We start from the raw sequence: 26,909 nt of genomic DNA, 5'->3' as shown, positions 1-26,909 counted from the left end.
ATACAGTGAGGACAGTCGTCGAATCTGGGGCGTTACAACTGAGATTAATGATCTCCTGAGAAGTTCTCATGTGTCAAGCTGTTGACATTGCGCCACTTGATATTGTTGGCAGGTGAGCTGTAAAAGAGTAACGTCATATCTTAACGGGTAATATTGTCTCTACTGGAGATATAATTGATAATAGGGAAATAGAAAGACTGATCTCTAATGGACCAGTTTTAATTGAGCAGAGGTGCAAAACTGACCAGTTTAGCATAAGTGAACAAGTTGACCAGTTGAGTAGACCGGAACTGAACCGTTTTCTATAATGAGGGTAGAGAATAGGGAACATGATAACATGTGATCTGAGAACCATAACCCTTATATAAATAACGTTCATCATCATCTTCTGATATTTTTGTTTTCGCTGACCATAAAAACCAAAATTACAATTATGTACTACAAGAAATATGATCTATCGCGACGCACCTCATTTTGAACGTCGTCTTATGCTACCATTTGGCGACGCATATTGTGCTTAGCGTCGCTGAAATAGCGAATTGTGTGCGTTCATTTTCCCACCTTTATTTTGGTTTATTTGGCGACTAGACAAAGCTAACGCGTCGCGAAATGTAAGCATTTGATGACATAGAGCACACTCAACGGCGCTGATACGTAGCGGAAAATTTTCCCACCAAATTTCTGGGTCTTTTGGCAACATGACTCAGCTGAAGCGTCGCAGAAAGATAATCTGATAGCGTCGAGTGGTCAATCATTTCACGACGTGTAGCAAGCATTGCCGAATGTATTTGATGGAAAGTTATTTCATCGGTACATATCGCGACGCATCATACGTTAAGATTTTATTTTTCATGTGTCGGATCGAAAAAAATATTGCTCACAAAATTGACTTGTTGGACAACGTAATGAGAGTTTTTACGTTAAGATTTTTGTGCCAATTATTTTAAAAAATTTAAACTTGTTACATTTATAATGAAACATCTTCCACGTATGAAAAAAACTTTTATTTCATTATTATTTTGACTCATATTCAGTTTTTGTTTGGTAAAATTTATTACATCATAACTTAATTTTTTTATACGTATTATATATGTATATGTATTATATATATATATATATAGTTATATACAAAATTATAATTTATATTATTTATTGTATGTATTTTCATTATCTCACTCTTCTCCCCAAATCTCTCCCGCCTCATAGAATCCCAAATCTCTCCCGCCTCATAGAATCCTCACGTTCTTTTATTCTATCGGGAAGTTGCTTCCAGTGAAAGATTTACAGAGAGCTGTTGTTAACAGAAGAGGCAGGGCCGGATTTCATCGACATCGAATCTGTTGAGGTGAAGAAAGCTGTTAATTTTATTTTCCCAATATTTGATTGTCAATTTTTAAACATTTTGATTTAGTATATAATTATGCATTTTCTATTTCAAATATCAAACCCCTCTACCGAAGATTATTGGGCAAATGATTACAATATTATTGGGCAAATGATTACTGTTAAAGGTATTTGTTGTTATTCTTTATGTTTTCGCGATTACGATATTTAATTGAAGTTATGGTGCACGAATAGGGTTCTATGGTTTTGCCCGATATGGAATCGTGATATGCAATCAGTTGGTGATCTCTTACTCTTTTCCTTTTGTTCTTTTAAATGGCTGATGGTGTACGAGATTTTTGTTGGAACTTATGGTTTAGCGAATGCAGGCTATTATGATGTCTGATTAGAGTCTCCGTGTCCTTAGGGTTCGGAAATTTATGAATGGTAATTTTAATGTAAATAATTTGTTTGGATGTGATGTATTTGTTAGTTGGACAGTAATGTATGGAATCTTGTTGATTTTCATGTCATTGAATGAAACTTAATGTATATATTCGTTGAATCTAGTTTTTCAGAATGACGATTGACAAAAGTTGGATGAGTGTGACAAATAGAATCTCTCTCGAATATAAAAATGGTGTTCGGACATTTGTAACACGAGCTATCGAGTACGTCAATGAAGAGGGGAAAATAAGATGCCCATGTAATACTTGTTTGAATCATCTGTATCAGCCATTGCGCTTAGTAGAGATACACCTGATAAAATATGGGATACAACAATCATACAAAGTGTGGGACTACCATGGTGAGAAGTATGAACATCCACCGACAGAGCATGAAGTTTTATCTGATATTGATGCTCAAGATGAAATGATAGACGTTCTGGCTGATTTGACTGGACCAGTGAGATAGGAGAATCCAGTGAGCCTATTCGACATCAAGGTTTGCAAACTGATAATTTCGATGATATGTTGAAGGAAATTGAGAAAGAATTGTATCTGGGATGTGTAAATTTCTCGGCGCTTAATTTCTTGGTAAAATTAATGCATGTGAAAGTACTGAACAAATGGAGTAACAAATCTTTTGATATGTTACTTAATTTATTGAAGCAGGCATTTCCTCAAGCATTATTACCTGGCTCACACTATGAGGCAAAGAGAAAGCTAAGTGAACTGGGATTGGGGTACGAGTCAATTCATGTATGCGAACATGATTGTGTTCTTTTCTGGAAAGAGAATGCTGGGCTTCAAAATTGTCATGTATGTGGAGTGAGTAGATGGGTTGACAAAAATACGAAAGGGAAAAAAATACCAAAAAAGTGATGTGATACTTTCCCCTAACTCCTAGATTAAAGCGTTTGTATAGTTCTAGGCACACTGCAAGAGATATGAGATGGCATGATGCTGAGCGGCTAAAAGATGATGGTGTTTTAAGGCACCCCATTGATGGTTCCGCTTGGAAGATGTTTGATGTGAAATTTCCAGCATTTGCAATGGATCCTAGAAATGTGCGTCTTGGTTTGGCAACAGACGGTTTTAATCCATTTGGTAGCATGAGCACGACTTATAGTATGTGGTCTGTTATGGTTGTTCCATATAACACACCACCTTGGAAGTGTATGAAGTCAGAAAATATGATGTTGTCTTTATTAATACCTGGGCCGACATCTCCTGGAAAAGACATAGATGTTTTCCTTCAGCCACTAATTGAAGAATTAAAAAAATTGTGGGAAGGCGTGAATACTCGAGATGCATCGAGTAATGATACTTTCTTAATGCATGCAACAGTTTTGTGGACCATCAATGATTACCCTGCATATGCTTTAATGTCTGGATGGAGTACAAAAGGGTATAAAGCATGTCCAACTTGTAACGAAGAAACTCCTTCAAAAGGCATAAGAAGTAAGATAGCTTACGTTGGGCATAGACGTTTTCTTCCTTTAAATGATCCGATGAGGCGAAGCAAACAATTTGATGGTAATGTGGAAACAAGATCTCCTCCTAAAGAATTAACCGCTACAGATATATTAGCTCAGTTAGAACATGTGCATGTTGGTCTTTCTGGAAAGCATAAGCAGTATGGGGGTATAAAGCGCAAGCGTTCGATTATTGATCTTAATTGGTCGAAAAAAGTATATTTTTCCAGCTTGAATATTGGCAATACTTACCACTTCGACACAACTTGGATGTAATGCACATTGAGAAGAATGTATGTGATAGTGTTCTCGGCACCTTGTTGAACATAGAAGGAAATCAAAAGACACAGAAAAAGCAAGAATAGATCTTCAAGATATGGGGATTAGGAAAGAGTTGCATCTCTACAAAGATGGAAATAAATGGAAGAAGCCACCGGCAACATATACATTCAGTGCTGAAGAGAGACACTTATTTTGTCAATTTATCAAATCGGTGAAGTTTCCGGATGGTTTTGCCGCCAACTTATCAAAAAACGTCAATGAGGTCACTGGTAAAATATTGGGACTTAAGTCTCATGACTGTCATGTTTTGCTCCAGCATTTATTGCCAGCAGGAATCACGTCATGCTTGAAGAAAGAGGTTCATGAAACTATCATTGAGTTGTGTAATTTCTTTCAACAAATAAGTGCCAAGACTTTGAACGTCAGTGATCTTAAGTTGTTGCAGACAATGTTCTTATTTTGTGCAAGTTGGAAAGAATATTCCCTCCAGCGTTCTTTGATATTATGGTCCACTTGATACTTCATTTACCACAAGAGGCGATAATGGGTGGTCCTGTGTATTTTAGATGGATGTATTGTATTGAGAGAGCTATGGGTATTTACAAGCAATATGTTAACAATAGAGCACGTCCAGAGGGATCAATTGCTGAAGCTTATATTGTTAATGAGGCTTTAACTTTTTTCTCTATGTATTTTCAAGATATTGAAACCCGATATAATCGACCAGAAAGAAATGATGACAGGGTGAACACATGTTCGTCTCGAGTTCTTTCCATATTCAAGCATGTTGGTCGACCCTTAGGCAAGAAAGAGGTCAAAGTTCTTGAGCCTTCTTTACGAAGTAAGGCAGAGTGGTATGTTCTAAATAATTGCCAAGAAATTGAGAAATACCTTGAGTAAGTCATCTATAACTCTTTCAATTATTGATTTCATCTAAATGCATATTGTTAGTTAATATTATTGTTTTAAATATTATGCAACTAATAATAAAATTTTAAATATCATGTAGGGAGCATCGAAATGATCTAATAGTTAGGGGAGTGCAGAATGTGGAAAACAACAAGAAATTGAGTTTCCAATGTGGTTTAGAGATAAGGTAAGTAAAATAACATGTTCAAGTCAATATGATAAATTGTTCAATCATAAATAATATTAGGTTGCATTTGAATTGAGTTATTTCAAATCAAATGATATATTTGTATCATACTTCTATAACATTCTTTAGGTTAATGAAATGCGAGAAGCTGGGTCATATGAGGCCACATATGAATTATATGCGTTAGCTAATAGATCCAATTTCACTGTGTACTCGTACTCCGGTGCTATTATCAATGGTGTTAAGTTTCTTGTGGAACAACGAGATGTGAGACGAACCACACAAAATAGCGGTATTCTTGTGAAGGTGTGTGTCTTTCAAGTTGGCACATGGAAAAAGGGCCCAGCTCAACTACCGGGTAATTGATGGGTTGGTTGGAATCTAACTACCAAGGGGAAACAAACTTGGGAAACAACCGAATGGATGCCAATGTGTAGATATAAAAGAAGAGAGAGGAAACACAATAAAAGGTTTCACAGATACATTCAACAAGAAGTAACAGAGGGACGCAAGAAGGAGAAAGGAAGAGAGGAAGGCACAACAGCTTTTCGGAGAGAGTTTCGTAGCTTCTTCTCTTTGTATTCCTTTTTGGCTTTAACTCAGGCTCTGTACTTGTAATCCATCTTTGATCAATACAATTTTGGTTGCACTCCCGTGGACGTAGGCGAATTCCGCCGAACCACGTAAACACTCTTGCACTTTCTTGAGTAGTGTGAGTTGTGTGTAAATCCTAGTGTGCATGCATGAACGTTGAGCAATTCTAAGAACGATCAAGAACATAAGGAACGAATCCTAACAAGTGGCGCCGTCTGTGGGAAACGTCGGAAAGAATGGGTTCGTTGAAATTCGACATTGAGAAATTCTCCGGGAAAAACGACTTTGGCTTGTGGAGGATCAAGATGCGTGCAATCTTGGTACAACAAGGATTGATCGAAGCGTTGGGAGGAGAAGCGAATATGTCAGCAACACTAAAGGATACCGAAAAGGCATCAATCTTGGAGAAGGCTCACAGCATGATAATTCTCAGCCTTGGGGACAAAGTTCTTCGAGAAGTCTCGAAGGAGAAGTCTGCAGAAGCGATATGGAACAAATTGGAAAAGTTGTATATGACAAAATCTTTAGCCAATCGCCTATACATGAAGCAGCGGTTGTACTCTTTCAAGATCAGAGAGGAGAAAAGCATCTTAGATCAGATTGATGAGTTCAACAAAATCTTGGATGACTTGGATAATCTGGACATCAAACTTGAAGAAGAGGATAAAGCATTATTTCTGTTGAATGCCCTCCCTCATGCGTATGAAAATTTCAAGGAAGCAATGTTATATGGTAGAGAGAAATCAATCTCACTGGATGAAGTCTTATCGGCAATCCAAGCCAAAGAACTTCAGAAGAAACATCTAATCTCTACAGAACCCCAAGGTGAAATGCTTAATGTTCGAGGAAGGATAGGAAAAAGAACACCAAAGGGTCCAAGGAACAGATCAAGATCCAAGAATCCAGTCAAATACAAGTGCTTCAATTGCCATCGAGAAGGGCACTTTAAGAGAAATTGCCCTAAAAAGCCAAGGAAGCCTCAAGATAGATCAAACACCAGTGGTGAAGCAGCCATAGCATCAGATGGTTATGAATCTGGTGAAGCTCTCATGATCTCGGATCAAGATCCTAACACTGACTGGATTCTTGACTCGGGATGCACTTTCCATATGTGTCCAACTAAATCATGGTTCGAGAATTTGATTGAGGCTGATGAAGGGCTAGTGTTACTGGGAAACAACAAACCTTGCAGAATAAAAGGCTCGGGTTCCATCAGATTAAGGATGTACGATGGACAAGATAGACTTCTTACTCAAGTAAGGTATGTTCCTGAATTAAAGAGAAACTTGATATCTCTAGGAACACTTGACAGTGATGGTTTCATGTTCAAATCCGAGAATGGGACCATGAGAGTAATGAAGGGATCTCTAGCTGTCATGAAAGCTATCAAGAAAAACTCCCTGTATATACTCCAAGGAAATACAGTAGTTGGAGGATCTGCTATGGCACAACAGGAAGAAAACCAAGCAAGCCTTTGGCACCAAAGGCTAGGCCATGTGAGTGAAAAGGGGCTGATGCAATTGGCCAAGGATAACTTGTTGTGTGGTGACAAAATTCAAGGGCTGGAATTTTGTGAGAATTGCATACTTGGCAAAGCTAAGAAAGTGCAGTTTGGCCAAGGAAAACACACAACAACCAAGCCTTTAGAATATGTCCATTCAGACTTATGGGGCCCATAAAAAACAGCAACACATGGAGGTGGCAAGTATTTCATGTCCATAGTAGACGATTACTCAAGGAGGCTTTGGGTGTATGTATTAAAATCCAAGGATGAAGCTGCTATGAAATTTAAAGAATGGTTGCAGGTTATTGAAAACAAAATGGACCTAAAACTCAAGCATCTCCGCACAGATAATGGGCTGGAGTTCTTCTCAGAATCATTCAAGGAAGTATGTAGGGTAAAGGGAATTACAAGGCATAGAACAGCTGCTGGAAATCCACAACAAAACGGGGTAGCAGAAAGAATGAATCGCACATTGCTAGAACGTGTTAGATGCATGATTATAAGTGCAGGACTTCCAAAATCATTTTGGGGAGAAGCCATTCATACAGCATGCTACCTAATCAATAGATGCCCCTCAAGTGCAATAAATTTCAAAACACCTATGGAATTATGGACAGGAACTCCAGGTGAATACTCACACCTTCGAGTGTTCGGTTGCTTGGCATATGCACATATTAAGCAAAGCAAACTTGAAGCAAGAGCCTTGAGATGTATTCTTATAGGTTATCCAGATGGAGTTAAAGGATATAAAGTATGGAATTTGGAAGCCACTGGACCAAGGTGTTTTAATACAAGGGACATCACATTCGATGAAACCAAAATGGGCTATAAACTGAAAGATGAGCCTACTGCCTTGGATAAAACAATCCTACCCGAAACACAAATTGAGGTGGAGACCAACAAGAAATCACCTCAAAAGGAAACAGATGGACATACTGAAACTCAAGAGGAGATTGTAGAAAATGATCCACCAAATCATAATCTTCAAAGTTATACTCTTGCCAAGGATAGAGCAAGAAGAGAAGTGAGACCCCCACAAAGGTATGCACATGCTGACCTAACAAGGTATGCCCTCACTGTTGCAGAAGAGGTGGAGTTTTTTGAACCATCAAGCTATGAGGAAGCTGTCACATGCAAAGAAAGGGGAAGTTGGCAAGCTGCTATGGATGAGGAACTAAACTCACTCATGAAAAATAAAACATGGCAGCTAGTGGATAGACCGAAAGGGAGAAGAGTGCTTGGGTGTAAATGGATATACAAAATAAAGGAAGACTTGCAAGGAAAAGAAAAATTCAAATATAAAGCTAGGCTAGTTGCAAAAGGATACACCCAAATGGAAGGACTAGACTTCAATGAGATCTTTTCCCCAGTAGTCAAGCATTGTTCCATCAGGATTATACTTGCCCTTGTAACTCAAGTGGATATGGAACTTGAGCAACTTGATGTGAAGACAGCGTTCCTACATGGGGAGCTTGAAGAGACCATCTACATGGAAAAACCGAAGGGATTAGAAGAAAAAGGGTTTGAACAGAAAGTGTGCCTACTGGAAAAATCACTCTATGGGCTAAAACAAAGCCCAAGGCAATGGTATAAACGATTTGATGAATTCATGCTGAGAATAAACTTTAAAAGGAGCAGCTATGACAGCTGTGTTTACTTTAAAAGGAAAGAGAATGGTGTGATGACCTACCTTCTGCTGTATGTTGATGATATGCTCATAGCAAGCGTGAGCAAGTCGGAAATACAAGCATTGAACACCAGCTTAGCTCAGAATTCGAAATGAAGGACTTGGGGAAGGCAACAAGAATCCTTGGAATGGAGATCACAAGGAAAAGGGAGGATAAAAATATATTCTTATGCCAAGAATCATACATAAAGAAAGTGTTAAAACGATTCATTATGCATGAAGCTAAGGCTGTAAGTACACCTCTAGGACAACACTTCAAACTCTCTATTGCACAGTCACCATCAGGTACAGAGGAAAAGGAAAGAATGATGCATATCCCGTATGCAAACGGGGTGGGAAGCATCATGTATGGAATGGTGTGCAGCCGACCAGATTTGGCACATACAATAAGCCAAATTTCCAGGTTTATGGCTGATCCTGGAGAAAATCATTGGGAGGCACTAAAGTGGACATTGAGGTACTTGAAAGGAACCTCTAAGCTTGGATTGATGTTCCAAAGAAAAAGGGAAAACTCATCACAGCCACTTGAAGGATATGTGGACTCAGATTTTGCTGGAAATCTAGACACCAGAAAGTCCATAACAGGATACATTTTTACATTGTATGGTACTGCCATCAGCTGGAAAGCGTCACTTCAATCGGTGGTAGCCCTATCAACAACTGAGACAGAATTCATAGCTGTCACGGAGGCAGTTAAGGAAGCAATCTGGTTAAAAGGCTTGATAACAGAGTTGGGAGTTCATCAAGAACAGGTTGTGGTAAACTGTGATAATCAAAGTGCTATACACTTGTCAAAGCACCAAGTATTCCATGAACGCTCAAAGCACATTGATGTCAAGTTGCATTATGTAAGGGACATCATATCTAAGGGAGAGATAAAACTTGAAAAGATAGCAACGGAAGATAACCCAGCAGACATGCTAACAAAATCACTTCCTTTGGTCAAGTTCAGGCATTGCTCGACCTTGATCAATGCAGTACCACAGGAATAATAAATGGTGGAAAAAGGAGAGTAGCCAAACTTGGAGACAAGGTGGAGATTTGTGAAGGTGTGTGTCTCTCAAGTTGGCACATGGAAAAAGGGCCTAGCTCAACTACCGGGTAATTGATGGGTTGGTTGGAATCTAACTACCAAGGGGAAACAAACTTGGGAAACAACCGAATGGATGCCAATGTGTAGATATAAAAGAAGAGAGAGGAAACACAATAAAAGGTTTCACAGATACATTCAACAAGAAGTAACAGAGGGACGCAAGAAGGAGAAAGGAAGAGAGGAAGGCACAACAGCTTTTCGGAGAGAGTTTCGTAGCTTCTTCTCTTTGTATTCCTTTTTGGCTTTAACTCAGGCTCTGTACTTGTAATCCATCTTTGATCAATACAATTTTGGTTGCACTCCCGTGGACGTAGGCGAATTCCGCCGAACCACGTAAACACTCTTGCACTTTCTTGAGTAGTGTGAGTTGTGTGTAAATCCTAGTGTGCATGCATGAACGTTGAGCAATTCTAAGAACGATCAAGAACATAAGGAACGAATCCTAACAATTCTTGTACCCGATGTAGAAGGGCAAAACTTTTATGGTGTTCTTCAAGAAGTTATAGAGTTGTGTTATTTAAATAATTGCAATGTGTTGATATTCAAGTGCAAATGGTTTGAGACTGATACTAGGAAGAGAAGAATGCAAGTAGACAATATATTCACAGGCATCTATACTGGGCAGAATGGTACAAGAATGATCTATTTATACTTGCATTGCAGGCGAAGTTAGTATATTACTTGAATGATATCAAGAATGGCCCAATGTGGAAATTGGTGCAGTCTTATACACCACGTAATCTATGGGACTATCCAAATGTTGAAGTTGAAAATGATGTTGACACCACTAGTTCTCATTCTCACGTAGTGCAGGAATTGAATTCACAATCATTGCAATTGTTGGTAGAATTACCAGACTTAGAGAATACCAGCTTCCATCGTGATGTTGTTGAACCAACCGAGGTTATGAATATCGATCATTTGTTGCACAATTTAGGTGATTTTGTAGTAAGTGATGACGATTTTGAAGACGACACATTAGAGGAATACGAAGAACAAGATGATGGTACTGTAGAAATTGACGAGAATGATGGTATTGAAAATGAAAATAATGACACTATTTCAGATGAAGTAAGAATTATATTTTTCATACTACTGTCGGTTTATATGTTCTCTATATTATTGTCCATTATTCAATGATTTTCGATGCGTTAATTTATTCGTATTATTCATTTTTTTTATATATTTTTTACAGGATGTCTAGTTTCAATGCTAGTGGTTCTGGTACTAGAGAGGGTGGATCAGGAGGGGATGGAGGAGGCAGACAGACAACATTGAGACGACAATCTTGTAGTAAAGTTCTCGAGAAAGCATTGAGAAAGCGAAAAAATGATAAATTGGAGGTTGAGTTTGAAGAGTATACAGGGGGTAGTGTTGGAGAAACTGGAAAATGGTTTAATAACTTGATAGCTCAAATAGTTCGAGTTACAATATCTCCTCGTATTACAGCTTGGGAGGATGTCACTTTGGTTGAAAAACAACTCATCTTTGATCGTCTTGACGTAAGTTTGGAAATTTACATTATGTTATTTTAATGATACAAAACTAAGAATTTATGTATTAGTGACTTGGTTTTTTTTTTTGGAAGAACAAATTTATATATCCAAAGACGAGTGTGGTGAAGGCAGAGGTAGAGCGGCTCGCCATGAGAGCACTTCGAGAACGAAGATGTAAGATAAGAAGGCACTGGAAGCAACTCGATGGGTTGCAAAATAAAGATGCACCAAAGAGAAAGCTATATAAGGGAGTAAGCCAAGATGATTGGGATTTTCTTTGTGATTATTTTGGAAAGAAGAAACAAATGGTTAGTAATAATTTGATTAGTTGATAAATATTTATTACTTTCATTAATATTATTCTTTATTTTTGTAGGAAAAGTCTGAGAAGAATACAAATAACCAGTTTTGTAGACCACTTGAAGGCGCTCATGGATCGAAGACTTTGGTTCAACATTATCACGCTGCTGTAAGTTTTAGTATAAAATAATATTTATTTTTATATTTTATATGATAATAACTGTTTTATTTTTTAAGGCTGATCCTGTGACGGGAGAGCTTCCGAGCGTGATCGATACCTTTGAGCAATTGTTTCACAAAAAAGGAAAATGGAAGAATGATTGGGCAGCACAAAAATATGTAAGTGTCTTTTATTATTTTTTCAGGGGAGCCATGAATATTAATTGTTTTGTTTGTGATATGTGTCTATTTTTCCCTCCCGATGTATATGTGTATTGGTTTTCTATGTTCATTGGTGTATATATTTTCCGGGTTTTGTTGTTGGTGTTTTTGAGTGTCATTCCTTCGAATATTTTGTTTATTTTATGTTTTTGGATTTTTTGGCATGGTCAAGCTTCTTTGCTTAGGTCAGAGAGAATAATGGATTGAAATCTGTTAAATGATTTATTGTTTAGTTTTAGAGCATATTTTCTTGTTTTACATTTTATTTTTAGTAACAAATGATTTTTTAAATACTAATAATTTAATTTCTTTTAAGGCTGAAATGGTGGAAGTTCGATCGACTCAGCAAGAGGATGAAGTGTCTGTCTCTGCTACTGATAATGTGCATAAGCCCAAAGATGTTAATATCATGACATAAGTCTTAGGCTCAAGATCTCGCTACGTCAAGGGTTTAGGTCCATTACCTAAACTATCTATAGTGGGTGGTCCTAGGGCCACAAACATCAGCTCAAAGCATAATGATGATGGTGAAAAAATTATGGCTCTGCAACAAATGATCGATGAGCAAAAAGAGACTATAGGTGAGCAGCAACAGATTATAAGTGAGCATCAACACAAATTTGATGCATCATTGCAACACTTGCAACAGGTCATTCTTGGTTTCTCTTTTCAGCCTCCACCGACAGGCTCTTCAACTTGATCTCCTCCATCGCTTCCCTCGCCTCCAGCAACGACTATGTAGTATTTTTTTTATTTTGCAACAACGACTATGTAGTTTTTTTAAAAAAATTTTGCAACATTATGTAATTAGTATTTGAGTAATGTTGTTTTTGGATATTATTTGATTAGTTTAATTTGTTTATCTTTTTGAAAAATATTTGATTGTTGAATAGTAAATTGCACATCTATTAAATTTTGTTATGTTTCATTATTTTATTTGATATTCATATTTAATAGACAAAAATAATATTAATGACACATTTTGGCAATGTTTTTATGGGATGAATAAAAAATAGAAAAATTGATAACGCCAAGGGCGTCGCCAAATGTTTAATATATTTCGTCTTGCGTCGCCGAATAATTACAATAATATAGGAAAATCGAATCAAAAATACATTTCACGATGCAAAGAAGGCGTCGCCAAATGTTTAATATCTTTGGTCTTGCGTCGCCGAATAATTATAACAATATAGGAAAATCGAATCAAAAAATACATTTCACGACACAAAGAAGGCGTCGCCACATGATAACACTTTTTGGCGACGTGTGGGATCAGTGTCGCGAAATGCGTACAACGTTAGTGGCGTTTACTTTCCGCGTCGCCAAAGGGCCGATTGACATTTCCCTACAAACAATTTGCGACGCAACTCGGCGACGAGTTTTTACGACGCGAAATATTCGGCGGCGTGTTTCATTTACATTTTGCTACGTTGGTCAACGTCGCGAAATGTAATATTAATATCTCTGCACATTAAAGACCCACAACTAATCAGATACATTAAAATCCAATAGCCAAAACTTTAAATGACCACTTTAATTTTGTGCTTAAATTAATAGATAACTCACAACTCATAATTATTCACAAATAAGTTCATATAAATAAAATTTAAATTGATCGATAACTTGATACACGAAGTTGAACTATGTAAAGCTTGTTCTAGTTCATCAAAAAATAGTGAATAGTGTAAAACCCGGGATTTTGTACAATCGAGATCATATCAGATTAATATCATATGAATAATTTGAGTATGCTTGGGTAGAGTAATCTTGGATATTATCTAAGATTTGAGTTGATATAAAGATACCGGGATAAAAGATCAAGCAAGAGATAATAAAATCCCTAGATTTCGAAATTAATCAGTGTATGTATATGCAAATTTCGAAATTTGTATGGGATAAAAGATTTAAATTTCGAACAAATCACGGATAGATATATCACGATTTGAGATAAAAGATTTAAGTCAGATTTCAACGCGATATCACTCGATCCCGATAGCAGCCAACCCCTATAAATAAGAGGGCCCTATGACTCGAAAATCACACCACATTGCACACCAAAATTTTGAAAATAGTGCCTAGTCTCCTTAGGAATTTTCGAGCACAGCGAAGCGCTGCCGCCGTCCAGCCAGGGAAGTAGGAATTTTGAAGAACCCTAGTTTTTTCAAGAATTTAAGGTAAGTGTGCTGTTTTAAATTTCGGTTTTATGCATATTAAATTTTCGGTTTTTGGTTTAAAAATGCGGTCGAGTACCGTCGTTTTGTCTATACGTTTTTACGAAAGTTGGTACATTTTAGATTGGCACTGTGAGGATTCCCTGAAAATGGGTGGAATTCCAACATATGTCCCTTAACAGTGGGATAGAATTGTTTTATGGCCTCGCCCCCTTAGAGGATTAAAACTTAGGGACTGATATCAGTAAACCATGAAAGGTGAAAAGTCGCAGTGTTGTTATGTTATGAATATGATATTACGATTATGAAAAGCATGCTGTGTTATGATTCGAAATTGTTATAAAATGTTATGTGGTATTCAAATTCCCCCACTTGCTGAGTATTTCCCAAAATACTTACCCCTTACAATCTTCCCCAGATAAATCCGAAGAACAGGTTGAAGAAGAAGAATCTGAACAATTTTGGGGATGGTGAATTTTGCGATTTAGTCTAGTTATGTTATTTTACTTTCAATTTTATGTAAGACGCTTCCGCATTAGTTATTTCAGTTGTAAAGTCATAAGTTTTTGAGAAATTTTGAAATAAACTGGTTTTCGGTTTATACTGTGCTACGAGGCTGGTTGTTTTTAATTGTGTGATTGATAAACAACGCTGGTGTATACTAACCCCGGTCTCGGGGCGTGACATTATAGTGGTATCAGAGCCGCCAGGTTCATAATCCGAGTGGGAAAAATCGATTTTCAAAAAAAAAAACGGAAAATTTTCGGCCAACAAGGCCTTAGCGCGCGCCGCCGCGTTTCCTCCGATTTCGGCCGCTTCCGGTACCCTTTCTTCGATCCGCGACCAGTTCCAGAATCGTCTTGATGAAACGAGCAATAGCCTTCAAACAATTTCAGATTTCGCGTTCGGATGCAACGGGAATTTCAGATCTACGGATTTGGCGTATGAACCCTAACCCGAAAATTATTTTGTCCAATTACCCTACCAATCCTACTCCGATTTTCAATTAATTTGACCCAAACAATCTATGATCCGTGGGTAACTTTTACCAACGATCAATTTTTGGATCGGATCAACCAATCGGGAACGCCCAAATTCGAGTGAGTCAACCGATTTCAAGCGAGTTCCGGCCAAATTAAGTAGCTTTCCGACCAATTCTAGCCGTGCCACCACTGGTTCCGTGATCCTGACCTCTTCGCTGACACACGCCTTTGCTCCGACCATACTCCGGCGAGTCAACTCGGCCGAGTCAACGAGTCAAACCGCCAGCTTGTGTCCTTCGATTTTTTCGTAGGAAACTTCGAATTCGGTTCCGTCAACTGATCTGAAATCCTCTCGATATAATCTTCGAATCCATATGCCTATCTCAAAATTTTCCACTTCGGAAATTTTCGAAAACTTTTAATTTTCAGTACCTTACTCTATCCTGATATTTTTTTTCTGTCATATTTTGACCATTTTTCTTTTTATTTTACTTTTTCCGTTGTTGCTATTTTATTCAGTACGACTTTTATTTCCTTTAGATTGGTCATGTTCTTTCTTTTAGAAATCAATAAAATATTTTATTTGTTCCATTGATTTCAATTTATTTCTGCACAATCTATAGCATAAATCCTACTCGTACAAATTCTTAGAACTTGCCATTGTAGGAAATGGCCGGTAGACCCCCAAGACAGAACCGCAACCCGCGCTACGCTAATGCCAACCGTGAAGGCGGACAGGAGAACGAGCAAGGGAATGGACCCCCGCCTGCAGTCAACTTAAGCCAAGCTGATCTTATGGCCATAGCCACTATTGTGGCGACGACACTGCAAGGATTGGGAAATCAGAACGCCAATCAGCTACCACCACCCCCACCACCAAATGGAATCAAGTTCCACTATAAGTCACTCCGCAAGAATAGGTGTCCAACCTTCAGTGGAGCCGCTGACCCTGAAGTTAGCCAGAGTTGGCTGAAAAGTGTAGAGACTCAACATCGCCTATTGGAAGTTCCCGAGGCACTGAAAGTGGACGTGACTGTGCCGTTCCTGGAAGATAAAGCAGGAAAATGGTGGGAAGCAATCTCGTCAGCCATGACAGCTGCAGGACCAATGACTTGGTAGCGATTCCGAGAAGCCTTTCTGAAACAGTATTATCCAGCCGAGGTCAAACTGCAGAAACTGAGTGAGTTTGAAAACCTCACTCAAACTCCGGATATGTCGGTTGTGGAATATACCTCCCAGTTCAATGCCCTTGGATCTTATGCTCCACCAATCATGGCAGACGAAGTTTTGAAATTGCACCGCTTCAAGAAGGGATTGAGCAGCAGGATCCAATCATCACTAGCAGTATACCAACCCGCGAATTTTTCAGATCTTATGGGTGCAGCTATCCGAGCTGAAACCGACATCCAGCGCAGAGAGAAGGAATTCAAGAACAAAAGGCCTATTAATAATCAATCCTCACGCAGCGATCAGACTTTCAAGAAGCCGAACCAGTCCGATGAACCATCCAAAGGGCCTCCGCCTACATCAAGCTACCAGGATATTAAGCCTTGCCCAACTTGTCACTTACGACACCTGGGGGAATGCCGAAGAAACATGGGAGTATGCTTCGGATGTGGGAAAGCGGGACACCGAATTGTCGAATGTCCTACTGCCGCCAACCAGGCAGCCGGGCCCAACAAGGGAACTGGACCAAATACAGGAGCTAACCCCAACAAGCCAAAGGAAGGCAAGTCTAACGCTAGGGTCTTTGCTATGACTCAAGAAGAGGCCGACGACGCTAATGAAGTCATTTCAGGTACCATCCTAATTTGAAAAGTGCCTGATTATGCGTTATTTGATTGTGGTGCTACGCATTCCTTGGTATCTAAGAGATTTGCTAAGAAACTAAGACTTAAGCCGAATCACTAGCTGAACCTTTTGAATAACCACACCGAAAGAGAAGCCACGTGGGAGCTAGAAGAAAGGTTGAGAAACCAATACCCGTACCTCTTCATAGACCAAGTCAACCCAAGTTTGGAGGACGAAACTTCCCATAAGGAGGGAGGGATGTAAAACCCGGGATTTTGTACAATCGGGATCATATCAGATTAATATCATAGGAATAATTTGAGTATGCTTGGTAGAGTAATCTTGGATATTATCTAAGATTTGAGTTGGTGTAGAGATACCGGGATAAAAGATCAAGCAAGAGATAATAAAATCCCTAGATTTCAAAATTAATCAGTGTATGTATATGCAAATTTCAAAATTTGTATGGGATAAAAGATTTAAATTTCGAACAAATCACGGATAGATATATCACGATTTGAGATAAAAGATTTAAGTCAGATTTCAACGCGATATCACTCGATCCCGATAGCAGCCAACCCCTATAAATAAGAGTGCCCTATGACTCGAAAATCACACCACATTGCACACCAAATTTTCGAAAATAGTGCCTAGTCTCCTTAGGAATTTTCGAGCACAGCAAAGCGCTGCCGCCGTCCAGCCAGGGAAGTAGGAATTTCGAAGAACCCTAGTTTTTTCAAGAATTTAAGGTAAGTGGGCTGTTTTAAATTTCGGTTTTATGCATATTAAATTTTCGGTTTTTGGTTTAAAAATGCGGTCGAGTACCGTCGTTTTGTCTATACGTTTTTACGAAATTTGGTACGTTTTTGATTGGCACTGTGAGGATTCCCTGAAAATGGGTGGAATTCCAACTTATGGCCCTTAACAGTGGGATAGAACTGTTTTATGGACTCGCCCCCTTAGAGGACTAAAACTTAGGGACTGATATCAGTAAACCATGAAAGGTGAAAAGTCGCAGTGTTGTTATGTTATGAATATGATGTTACGATTATGAAAAGCATGCTGTGTTATGATTCGAAATTGTTATAAAATGTTATGTGGTATTCAAATTCCCTCACGTGCTGAGTATTTCCCAAAATACTCACCCCTTACAATCTTCCCCAGATAAATCCGAAGAACAGGTTGAAGAAGAAGAATCTGAACAATTTTGGGGATGGTGAATTTTGCGATTTAGTTTAGTTATGTTATTTTACTTTCAATTTTATGTAAGACGCTTCCGCATTAGTTATTTCATTTGTAAAGACATAAGTTTTTGAGAAATTATGAAATAAACTGGTTTTCGATTTATACTGTGCTACGAGGCTGGTTGTTTTTAATTGTGTGATTGATAAACAATGCCGGTGTCTACTAACCCCGGTCTCGGGGAGTGACAAATAGACTATCCAATTATTCATCGTAGTCTTACGATACTAATAATCTAATTATTCATCAACCTGCATATTTTATCATCACAACTAGTATCAATGATTCGGATGTTTGATGATCCTCTGCAAAATCACGGTCCTTGCCTTGCGAATATCGCGGCTACAATTATCCGCTTGCGCCACTAGTTCATCGACATTTTTCATGAAAACAAGCAGCTTCTTCTTAATCTCATCAACACCAACTTTCACAACCTCATCATTCATTGCAAAGCTGAAATTTTTCAAGAGGGACTCGATCTCGATCTCCAACTTGCTAATCAGCACGCGTATGTTGTCCAAATCCTTGATAGTCACATAAGTCCTCACGTTCATTGAATGGATCATCTCCTTCTGTCCCTTCACCACGTTCTCATAATTCTTTAGCAATGAATCAATCCATTTCCCCATCGAGCCTAACAGAATGGAGGTTGCAGCTGCCAGGGCAGCAGCAACTGGTGGTTCCGCCATGGCTGCAGCCACCACCGAGCAAATCAGCACAGCTGCAAAAGTGGCCGCAAATATAATGTCAGACACTTTCCTCCAAGAACGAATGGACTTCATCTTCTTACCCAGCTTGTTCTTCTTCAGATGCAACCTTTTTAGCATAAGCATCTGCTGTCTATGCACGGAGTCAAAGTCTCGAAAAAACTCTTCTGCAGATGGGTCACCTATATCTCGGAAGACCCTCAAGTCCCCCAAGATTTTAGCACAAGTTTCCTTCCCTTCAACCCGATATCCTTCTTCTTCGAATCGATGAAGTGCCACGTGAAGCATTAACTGGCTATCTCGAGCACGTTTCAAGCATTTCTCCAGTGCCGAGCAGAAGTCGAGTGTCTTGAGGCTGTTTTCGAAATACTCCTCTACGAGCTCGAATAATTTTCTGCTCTTCCACACGTCTTTCTTGCAGTCAAGAATCACCTTCACCACTTCTTGGTTCATCTCTAAAAGGCATTCGGTGACTTCCCGCAGTGAATCAAAGGATAATGCTCGAACTTCGACTCCAGCAGCAAGAGAAGTGATGACATTGTTGGTACGAGCTTGGAGGGTCGTATCAAATCACTGCAAATCTGCGTCGAGCTTGCAGGCAGCCTGTAATGCCCAGAACACTGAGTGATCATTCTGAATTGATAGATATGCTATGAGCAATGTTCATAGAGATAAGAAATAAGAGATGAAGAAGTTTGGCTTAAAATGTAGAATTATGCCATTGTAATTCGAAGTCACAGTGCACCCGCAGTGCTTGTAGACACCGCACCCGCGGTGCATGGACAGTAAGTTGGCTAAAATTTCCGTAGCAACACCGCACCCGCGGTAGACTTAGACCGCTCCCGCGGTGCTGAGACCGCACCCGCGGTAGTTACATGACCGCACCCGCGGTCTATGTTCTGAATGTTTTGATAGTTCTGCCGAAGCCATAGCGCACCCGCGCTACTAGAGTTACCGCACCCGCGGTCATACTTCCAAGAAATCCACTCTCCTTCTAAACGTGACATGTGGCATAGTATATATACATAAAGATGCTGAGTCGACTTATTCTTCATTTCCAGCTTTCAGAAACGAGATTTCCTCCCATAAGCTTCAAGGTTTTCACGCTTTCAAGTTAGATTTCTCAAGATTTAGCCATCCAAATTGTATTCCGAGTGGAGATTATTGTTCCTTGCATCGAAAGCTTCAAAAGGGTATACTTTGTATTCAGTTCTAACATGTTTTAAGAATTTCATGTAAGGGAAATGCTATTATAATTGTAGATAGTTGTTCTGGTGAAGATTATGAATTTGTAATCGAAAACGGAACAAAGAAATGATATCGTATGCATTTCTTATGAATTTCAGCATGTTTAGATGTAAGCTGTACCGATTGTGAGTATGGTTTTGTGTATATGATTGAGAATAAGATAATGTTGATATTGGTTGAGAATTGGATTGACCGGTATCGAGAATTACGTCGTTATGCCGTCAGATTTTATTGAGATCACGTAGTGACTTGGTTATGTGTTGATTTAGATTAGAGATTGATAGATTGTGTATCAACATTTCCATTTCAGATTCGTCTGGACGACTGTGACAGCGATTGTGCGACGAAAGGTATAGTACATGTTTTGTTTGGGGAATCACGACTCAAATGAGATCACATTTGAGTTTCCCAACCAAAATCACATACTTGTTTTATTGTTCATACCTTGACATTATTATGATTGTTATAGATTGGTTTATAGAACTGGTATGCAGATCTTGCTATGCTTTGTTTACAGATCATGTAGCATTGCATTATGCTTGTTTACAGATTTTGTATTCATGCATTAAGATAGGGCAGTCTGGAGATCAGGCAGACTACTAGATGTTCGGCGATATCTCAGCTTAGGGGAAGATCACCGCCCCTATTGTAGACGCGGATACAGATCAGGCTGAAGTCTAGGAATAAGACGTACAGCACCTCGATTGGTAGGGTAGGTGACAGCCAGTGACGTCTTATTCACAACGGGATCCCTAGAGTTTTAGTCGAGTCGCATCTATACATGATTAGACTCGCATTGCATGATTATATATGAATGACATTCATATTAGCATGTTTCATGTTTTAGATTGTTGTATTGCATGTATACATGTTTATACTGGGATTTGTTCTCACCGGTTTTTCGGCTGTTGTTATGTCTGTATGTGTGCATAACAACAGGTGGGGCAGGATCTGGGTCACGACAGAGATGAGCGATGGACATAGCGTGGTGATCACGGGCCTAGCAGATGGACTAGTAGAGTTACTTTTATCTTGTACTGTATTTCACTACTAGTTACAGAGGATGGATTAAAACAAGAAATGTTGTATCTTATGTTTGTATATTATGTTTGCATGTTGTAAAATAAATAAAGAACTGATGTTGTTTAGTTACATTTGAATAATGTAAAAAGCGAAAATTTGACCCACTTTTATATTATTGATCCATTTAATCCCAAGAAAAAGAATTAGAGCCCGGGTCCCCACACAGCCTCATAGGAGTTCAACTCAGCTGAATAGTGAAGATTGTTGACAGGATTTGCACCCGAAGTTTCACCAACTTTCTTGCTCATGTGGCTTCCCATAGCACTTGAAAGTCAGATACACACAGAAATTAAGGTGGGGACTCAATATTAAGATTTTAAATTACTAATAGAATCAAACATCTTTAATATGATCTGATTAATTAAATATCATTTTAGTGAAAAAAAACATCCAACCATATCTTCACCTAAAACACAGACTATTTCCTGCTACTTCAAAACTCAACAAGGATTCAAGAAAAACACCTTAAATTCCCAACTTCTGCACGTTTCTTCACATTCAAGTTACTCAGCAAAAAAAAGAAGAAGAGACCATTTCTGGCTTCCATAGTACACAGACATGTGCCTGTTCAGACAGACGTATATGATCGTTTTCGACGTTTGAATCCCCCTGAATTCATGGGAAGTACCGATCCGGCAGTAGCATAAGAATGGATTAAATCATTGCACCTATTAAATATATTTATAAACCGTTTTTATACATTGTTCTTATTAATATCTTCATTCAGGAATTATTTAGCGACGGTTTTCGCTAAAACCGTCGCTAACGGTTGCGACGGTTTAATCATACCCGTCGCGTTGTTAAAAAGGCGACGGTTTTAATAGCACCCGTCGCTTTATTTAGCGACAGTTTTCTCAAATCATCGCTACATTTAGCAACGCTATTTCCAACCGTGGCTACAGTTAGCGACGGCCGAAGTCAAACCGTCGCATGCATTAACTTAGCGACGTATTTACTATAACCGTCGCTCATATTTGGCGACAGTTTTAGTTTTACCGTCGCTAACTATAGCGACAACCAAAGGTAAATCGTCGCCTAATTTAAATTTTGAAAATACCGCCATAAATCGCGACGGTCAGAGATAAACCGTCGCCAAATATTCTATAAATACCTCTACTCCCAATCCATTTTCTCACACCATTTCACAACACTTCAAATTTTTATCTCTTACACATTTTACCACTTCACGATAATAAAATGTTTTTTACACGATTTTAATTTGGATTTAATGTTAATTTTTTTCCCCTTTTCTCACACCACTTCACAACACTTTAAATTTTTCTCTCTTACACAATTTTACCACTTCACGATAATAAAAATTTTCTTACACGATTTTAATTTGGATTTAATGTAAATTTTTGGTAAATTTTTAAGTCTTAGTTTAAGATCAGGATTTATGTTATCATAGTAATATTGTAAGTTTTTTTTTGATTTATTAATTTTTTTTTTATTTTACCGAAAATATTAGTGACGGAAAGTATGAAATAATCGTCGCTAAGTTAGCGACGACATTTATGAACAAGTTGTCGCTAATTTTAGCGACGGTTTATTAATTCTGTCGCTAAATTTGTAGACGACAGTATAATAATCTGTCGCTAAATTGCGACGGTTTTTCATAAATCCGTCGCTAAACATGTAGGCGACGGTTTTGTATAAACTACAAAACCGTCGCAAATTGTAGCGGTACGACCATCCACCTTCAACTTGTACCACCGGTTGAAAAAAAACTGCTTCTATAAGCTATAAGGTCATCAATAAGAGGAGCGATTTTGAAACCGGTGGTACAAGTGCTGGAGCGGTTAAAACCGATCTTAAAATCGAAAAAAACCGCTTCTGTAAGAGTATTTTTTTGTAGTGCGTCATGGCTGCAGCCACCACCGAGCAAATCAGCACAGCTGCAAAAGTGGCCGCAAATATAATGTCAGACACTTTCCTCCAAGAACGAATGGACTTCATCTTCTTACCCAGCTTGTTCTTCTTCAGCTGCAACCTTTTTAGCATAAGCATCTGCTGTCTATGCACGGAGTCAAAGTCTCGATAAAACTCTTCTGTAGATGGGTCACCTATATCTCGGAACACCCTCAAGTCCCCCAAGATTTTAGCACAAGTTTCCTTCCCTTCAACCCGATATCCTTCTTCTTCGAATCGCTGAAGTGCCACGTGAAGCATTAATTGGCTACCTCGAGCACGTTTCAAGCATTTCTCCAATGCCGAGCAGAAGTCGAGTGTCTTGAGGCTGTTTTCAAAATACTCCTCTACGAGCTCGAATAATTCTCGGCTCTTCCTTACGTCTTTCTTGCAGTCAAGAATCACCTTCACCACTTCTTGGTTCATCTCTAAAAGGCATTCGGTGACTTCCCGGAGTGAATCAAAGGATAATGCTCGAACTTCGACTCCAGCAGCAAGAGAAGTGATGACATTGTTGGTACGAGCTTGGAGGGTCGTATCAAATGACTGCAAATCTGCGTCGAGCTTGCAGGCAGCCTCATAGGAGTTCAACTCAGCTGAATAGTGAAGATTGTTGACAGGATTTGCACCCGAAGTTTCACCAACTTTCTTGCTCATGTGGCTTCCCATAGCACTTGAATGTCAGATACACACAGAAATTAAGGTGGGGACTCAATATTAAGATTTTAAATTACTAATAGAATCATACATCTTTAATATGATCTGATTATTTAAATATTATTTTTGTGAAAAAAAAACATCCAACCATATCTTCACCTATATAAAACACAGACTATTTTCCTGCTACTTCAAAACTCAACAAGGATTCAAGAAAAACACCTTAAATTCCCAACTTTTGCACGTTTCTTCACATTCAAGTTACTCAGCAACAAAAAGAAGAAGAGACCATTTCTGGCTTCCATTTTCCAAATCTTGAACGCGAAGTCACAAATTATTCAAAGATCAAAATTTCCAATACAGAGACTAATCAATTCTGAATGAGCAACAGAAGGGGTATAAACTTTATCGAACAGTTAGAAGGTCAATCAATTTCCAATGATAAATCAGTTTTCTCGAGAAATAATTCTGGAAGCACAGATTTAAAGAAATCCCACATGAAATTAGTTAGAACCCGTCAAAACAAATCAAGTCACACTCCATAAAACAAAGACAGAAACAGAAATATTCGGATGTTGATTGAAAACGGACTACCTCGTAGATTTCTCCAAAATCAGCAATAAAACGACTTTAGCACAAAATCCTTGAGATAAATCCAATCCGAATCAAAAGATAATTTATTTTAAACAAACTTGATTTGTTAACTAGAAAGCGAAAGAAACAGAAACAAATTGGAGTTATATTCATAGATTTGTATATAATAAAAAAATGGGACTTGGTGTAACGATTCAGATAACGATTGAGGCAAGGTGATGAGGAAAGAAGAAGCTTAAAGAGAATTGAAAGCGTTTATGATCCAAGAAACAAAATGTGGCGGTGGTGTGAGAGATGATGAATAGCTTGCACGCATGACTGTTGCGCATGGAAAACGCGGGAAGCAACGTCGTCTTTTCTACTATTCTTTTTTGTTTCTTTTTTAGAATTTTGAGTAATGATTTTGGGGTGTGGAGAAATATTTTGAGAAAAATAAATTATGTGTGAATACATTTTGCGAGTTATTAGTGGATGTCAAATCCGGAAAATTTTCATTTTTTTTTTATTATGTAATGCGCACATATTTTATTTATGGTCTTGTAACTGTCGATTCTTAATCCACAAACTTTCTTTTTTTTTTTCTCATTTTTTATTAGACATATGACATCGAACCCATCGACAATACTTGGTAGCATATTATCATTTTCTACTGATACATTGTCGTTTTTGGACGCCAACACATTATGATAAAAAAAAAAACTAAAATAAACAATTGTGTAAATTATTTGACTAGCTAATACTGCAAATCGATCGATAATAAGAAAAATATATAATGAAAAACATGTGAGTGACAATAACCAAAATAATATAATTTTTCCATCTGATGATATCCGGGTGAATCGGGTGAGTTGGGTCGGGGCAATCCACCTGATGATGATAAAAGTTATATTTAAGGAAACTGAGCAAGGGATATGGCTGCAAACTTCACCTGCGAACATGAAGATGAACTCGTGAATGGTCGCCGGAGGGGTGTCCGCCGTGACCACTCCGATGCTTAACTCAGCAGATGAAGATGAAGGAAAATGGCAATATATGTGAGTGCTCGAAGATACCAAATTCCAGAATTCAAAATATCCAGATTCTTTCAAATGAAAAACATACCTGCTATTTATATGAGGAAATCTTATGATTACCTTGTTTTCAGTGCCCACCTACTAATTATAGCAAGATGACTGCCCGTACCCTGTTTCTGACAACTTCTTTCCTTAGCCAACTCGATTATAGCCTTCGTTTACACCTTAAATGTACGTTACACTCATTAAACATCCTACGTTGGCAGCCAATCCCTTGGAAATTTTAACGTTTTTCAAACAAACGTAAAATTGTCAAAACATTGAAAATATTCATCCTATCGTTAAACGAATCACGCTTCAATATTTTTACATGCAAAAATAATTAAAACAAGCATAATATGGATGGAATGATATGTCAAAAGAATTTAAAAACGTGCTTTTGCGTTTTAGAACACTCGAACATATGATAGTTGGTGTGGGGAGCGAAGAAAGACGAAGAGGCGACGAAGACTCCTTGTTTTCTCCTCCTAAAAGTTTCGAAATTTTGGTGTGTGAAGTGTGTGAAGTGGACGGCTGATTGAGGCTCAAAAGACCTAGAATTTTTATTTCATAGATTTTAATTTGTATGTTAATAGGCTTAGGTTTTGGGCCTTTGAGTTTATGAGCAATTGAGCCTACTTATCTTAGGTAAATTAGATACAATAACACCTGTTTAATTGAAAAATAAAATTTTATAAAAATTAGTTTCAAAAATAATATTTTTGATCTTTTAAAAGTCATTCATTTGCTCAAAACCGGCTTCCCAGATAAAATCGAATTCGTCTCGTAAAATAATTTGAACTCTAACTATTTTTAGAAAAATTTAATCATATTAATAAGCCATGGAAATATTTACTGAAAAATATTTATTTTTTCTTGGTCGTCTCCGGTCTTCTTTCCCTAAGCCTATTACTGAGTATTCGGATAAAATCTTCAATCATCATGAAATCATGTCATCTAATCATTTAATCAAACCTTTCATATAATATGCATCATGTAAGCATTTAAAATTACTAAACAAAACAATTAAGCAATTTAATTCATTTGCATGCATATGTTTTAATTTACGTAGGTTGGCTTTTGGACGTTACAGTTTTCTAGTGCAATCTAGGATAGAAACAAAGCATCTGACCGTAGACTTGATTAGAAGGTTGAAAAAAGTTTGTAGAGATTTACAATGAGAGCTATTACCACCTAAACACAGGGATAGTTGGAGTCAACGTTAAACACGCAAATATAAATCAAATCTAAACGTCCTGTGAATGATTTTAAATGATATTATGTCCAAGGGAGTTTTGATTGTCAAAACACAGAATTTTTAAACATGTGCTGCTCATTGGGTACGAGAAACGGTATTTCAGCAATGTTTTTATTATATCTAGTATTTTAAAATTGTTTGACTCTGACAAAATTTAAAAATTATTTGACTTTGACGGTTACTAGAATTTTAAAAGCATTGACTGTTTCGGCAGTCTCCACCACCTTCGTCGCATGGTTGCCCACCGGATAGCCTTGGACCGCCTATAGAAACCAGCTTAGACAAAGACGGGGGCGGTCGAGGCCACCTACTGCCTAGGCATCGCCTAGGTGGCTGCCGCGACTACCATTTAGAGCATTGTGGTTGTTTATCAAACTAACGTGAAAAATAATTACGAACTAAAAATAAATAATATAAGTTGTCTAAGGAATATTTTTTTGGTATGTCTAGCTTAACACATTTATTTATTTATATGATATTTCAAATTTCTACTGAAAATGTTAAATTTTAAAAAGTTGTATATTAATTAACACAAAAACTC

The 26,909-nt window shown here is 38.0% G+C and overlaps 2 protein-coding genes and 1 pseudogene across 6 annotated transcripts; 1 reads left to right on the top strand and 2 right to left on the bottom strand.

Moving 5' to 3' along the window:
• Nucleotides 1–1,172: 1,172 nt before the first annotated feature.
• LOC140813328 (uncharacterized) lies at nt 1,173–12,439 on the top strand. Of its 5 annotated transcripts, XM_073171827.1 has the most exons (7): nt 1,173–1,345; nt 1,894–2,029; nt 10,693–10,999; nt 11,086–11,301; nt 11,370–11,462; nt 11,531–11,632; nt 11,991–12,439. In XM_073171827.1, exons 2-7 carry the CDS (start codon nt 2,022–2,024, stop codon nt 12,090–12,092), a joined length of 828 nt encoding a protein of 275 aa, XP_073027928.1. In that variant the 5' UTR covers nt 1,173–1,345; nt 1,894–2,021; the 3' UTR covers nt 12,093–12,439. The 5 variants fall into 5 exon arrangements, with proteins under 5 accessions (XP_073027928.1, XP_073027930.1, XP_073027929.1 ...); XM_073171829.1 differs by lacking the exon at nt 1,894–2,029; XM_073171828.1 differs by lacking the exon at nt 1,173–1,345 and having other exon boundaries at nt 1,476–2,029.
• A 5,641-nt stretch (nt 12,440–18,080) lies between these two features.
• On the bottom strand, nt 18,081–21,369 carry LOC140812764 (UPF0496 protein At4g34320-like; annotated as a pseudogene).
• A 1,270-nt stretch (nt 21,370–22,639) lies between these two features.
• Nucleotides 22,640–24,129, bottom strand: LOC140811098 (UPF0496 protein At4g34320-like). The gene has a single exon (XM_073168974.1). The coding sequence runs from the start codon at nt 23,474–23,476 to the stop codon at nt 22,640–22,642; it is 837 nt and encodes a 278-aa protein (XP_073025075.1). The 5' UTR covers nt 23,477–24,129.
• Nucleotides 24,130–26,909: the final 2,780 nt, after the last annotated feature.

This window comes from Primulina eburnea, chromosome 14, assembly GCF_022965805.1.
Source record: "Primulina eburnea isolate SZY01 chromosome 14, ASM2296580v1, whole genome shotgun sequence".
NCBI classification, from domain to species: Eukaryota; Viridiplantae; Streptophyta; class Magnoliopsida; order Lamiales; family Gesneriaceae; genus Primulina; species Primulina eburnea.
Note: the sequence above shows the minus strand (reverse complement) of the source record. Positions and strands in the feature narration are given on the sequence as shown.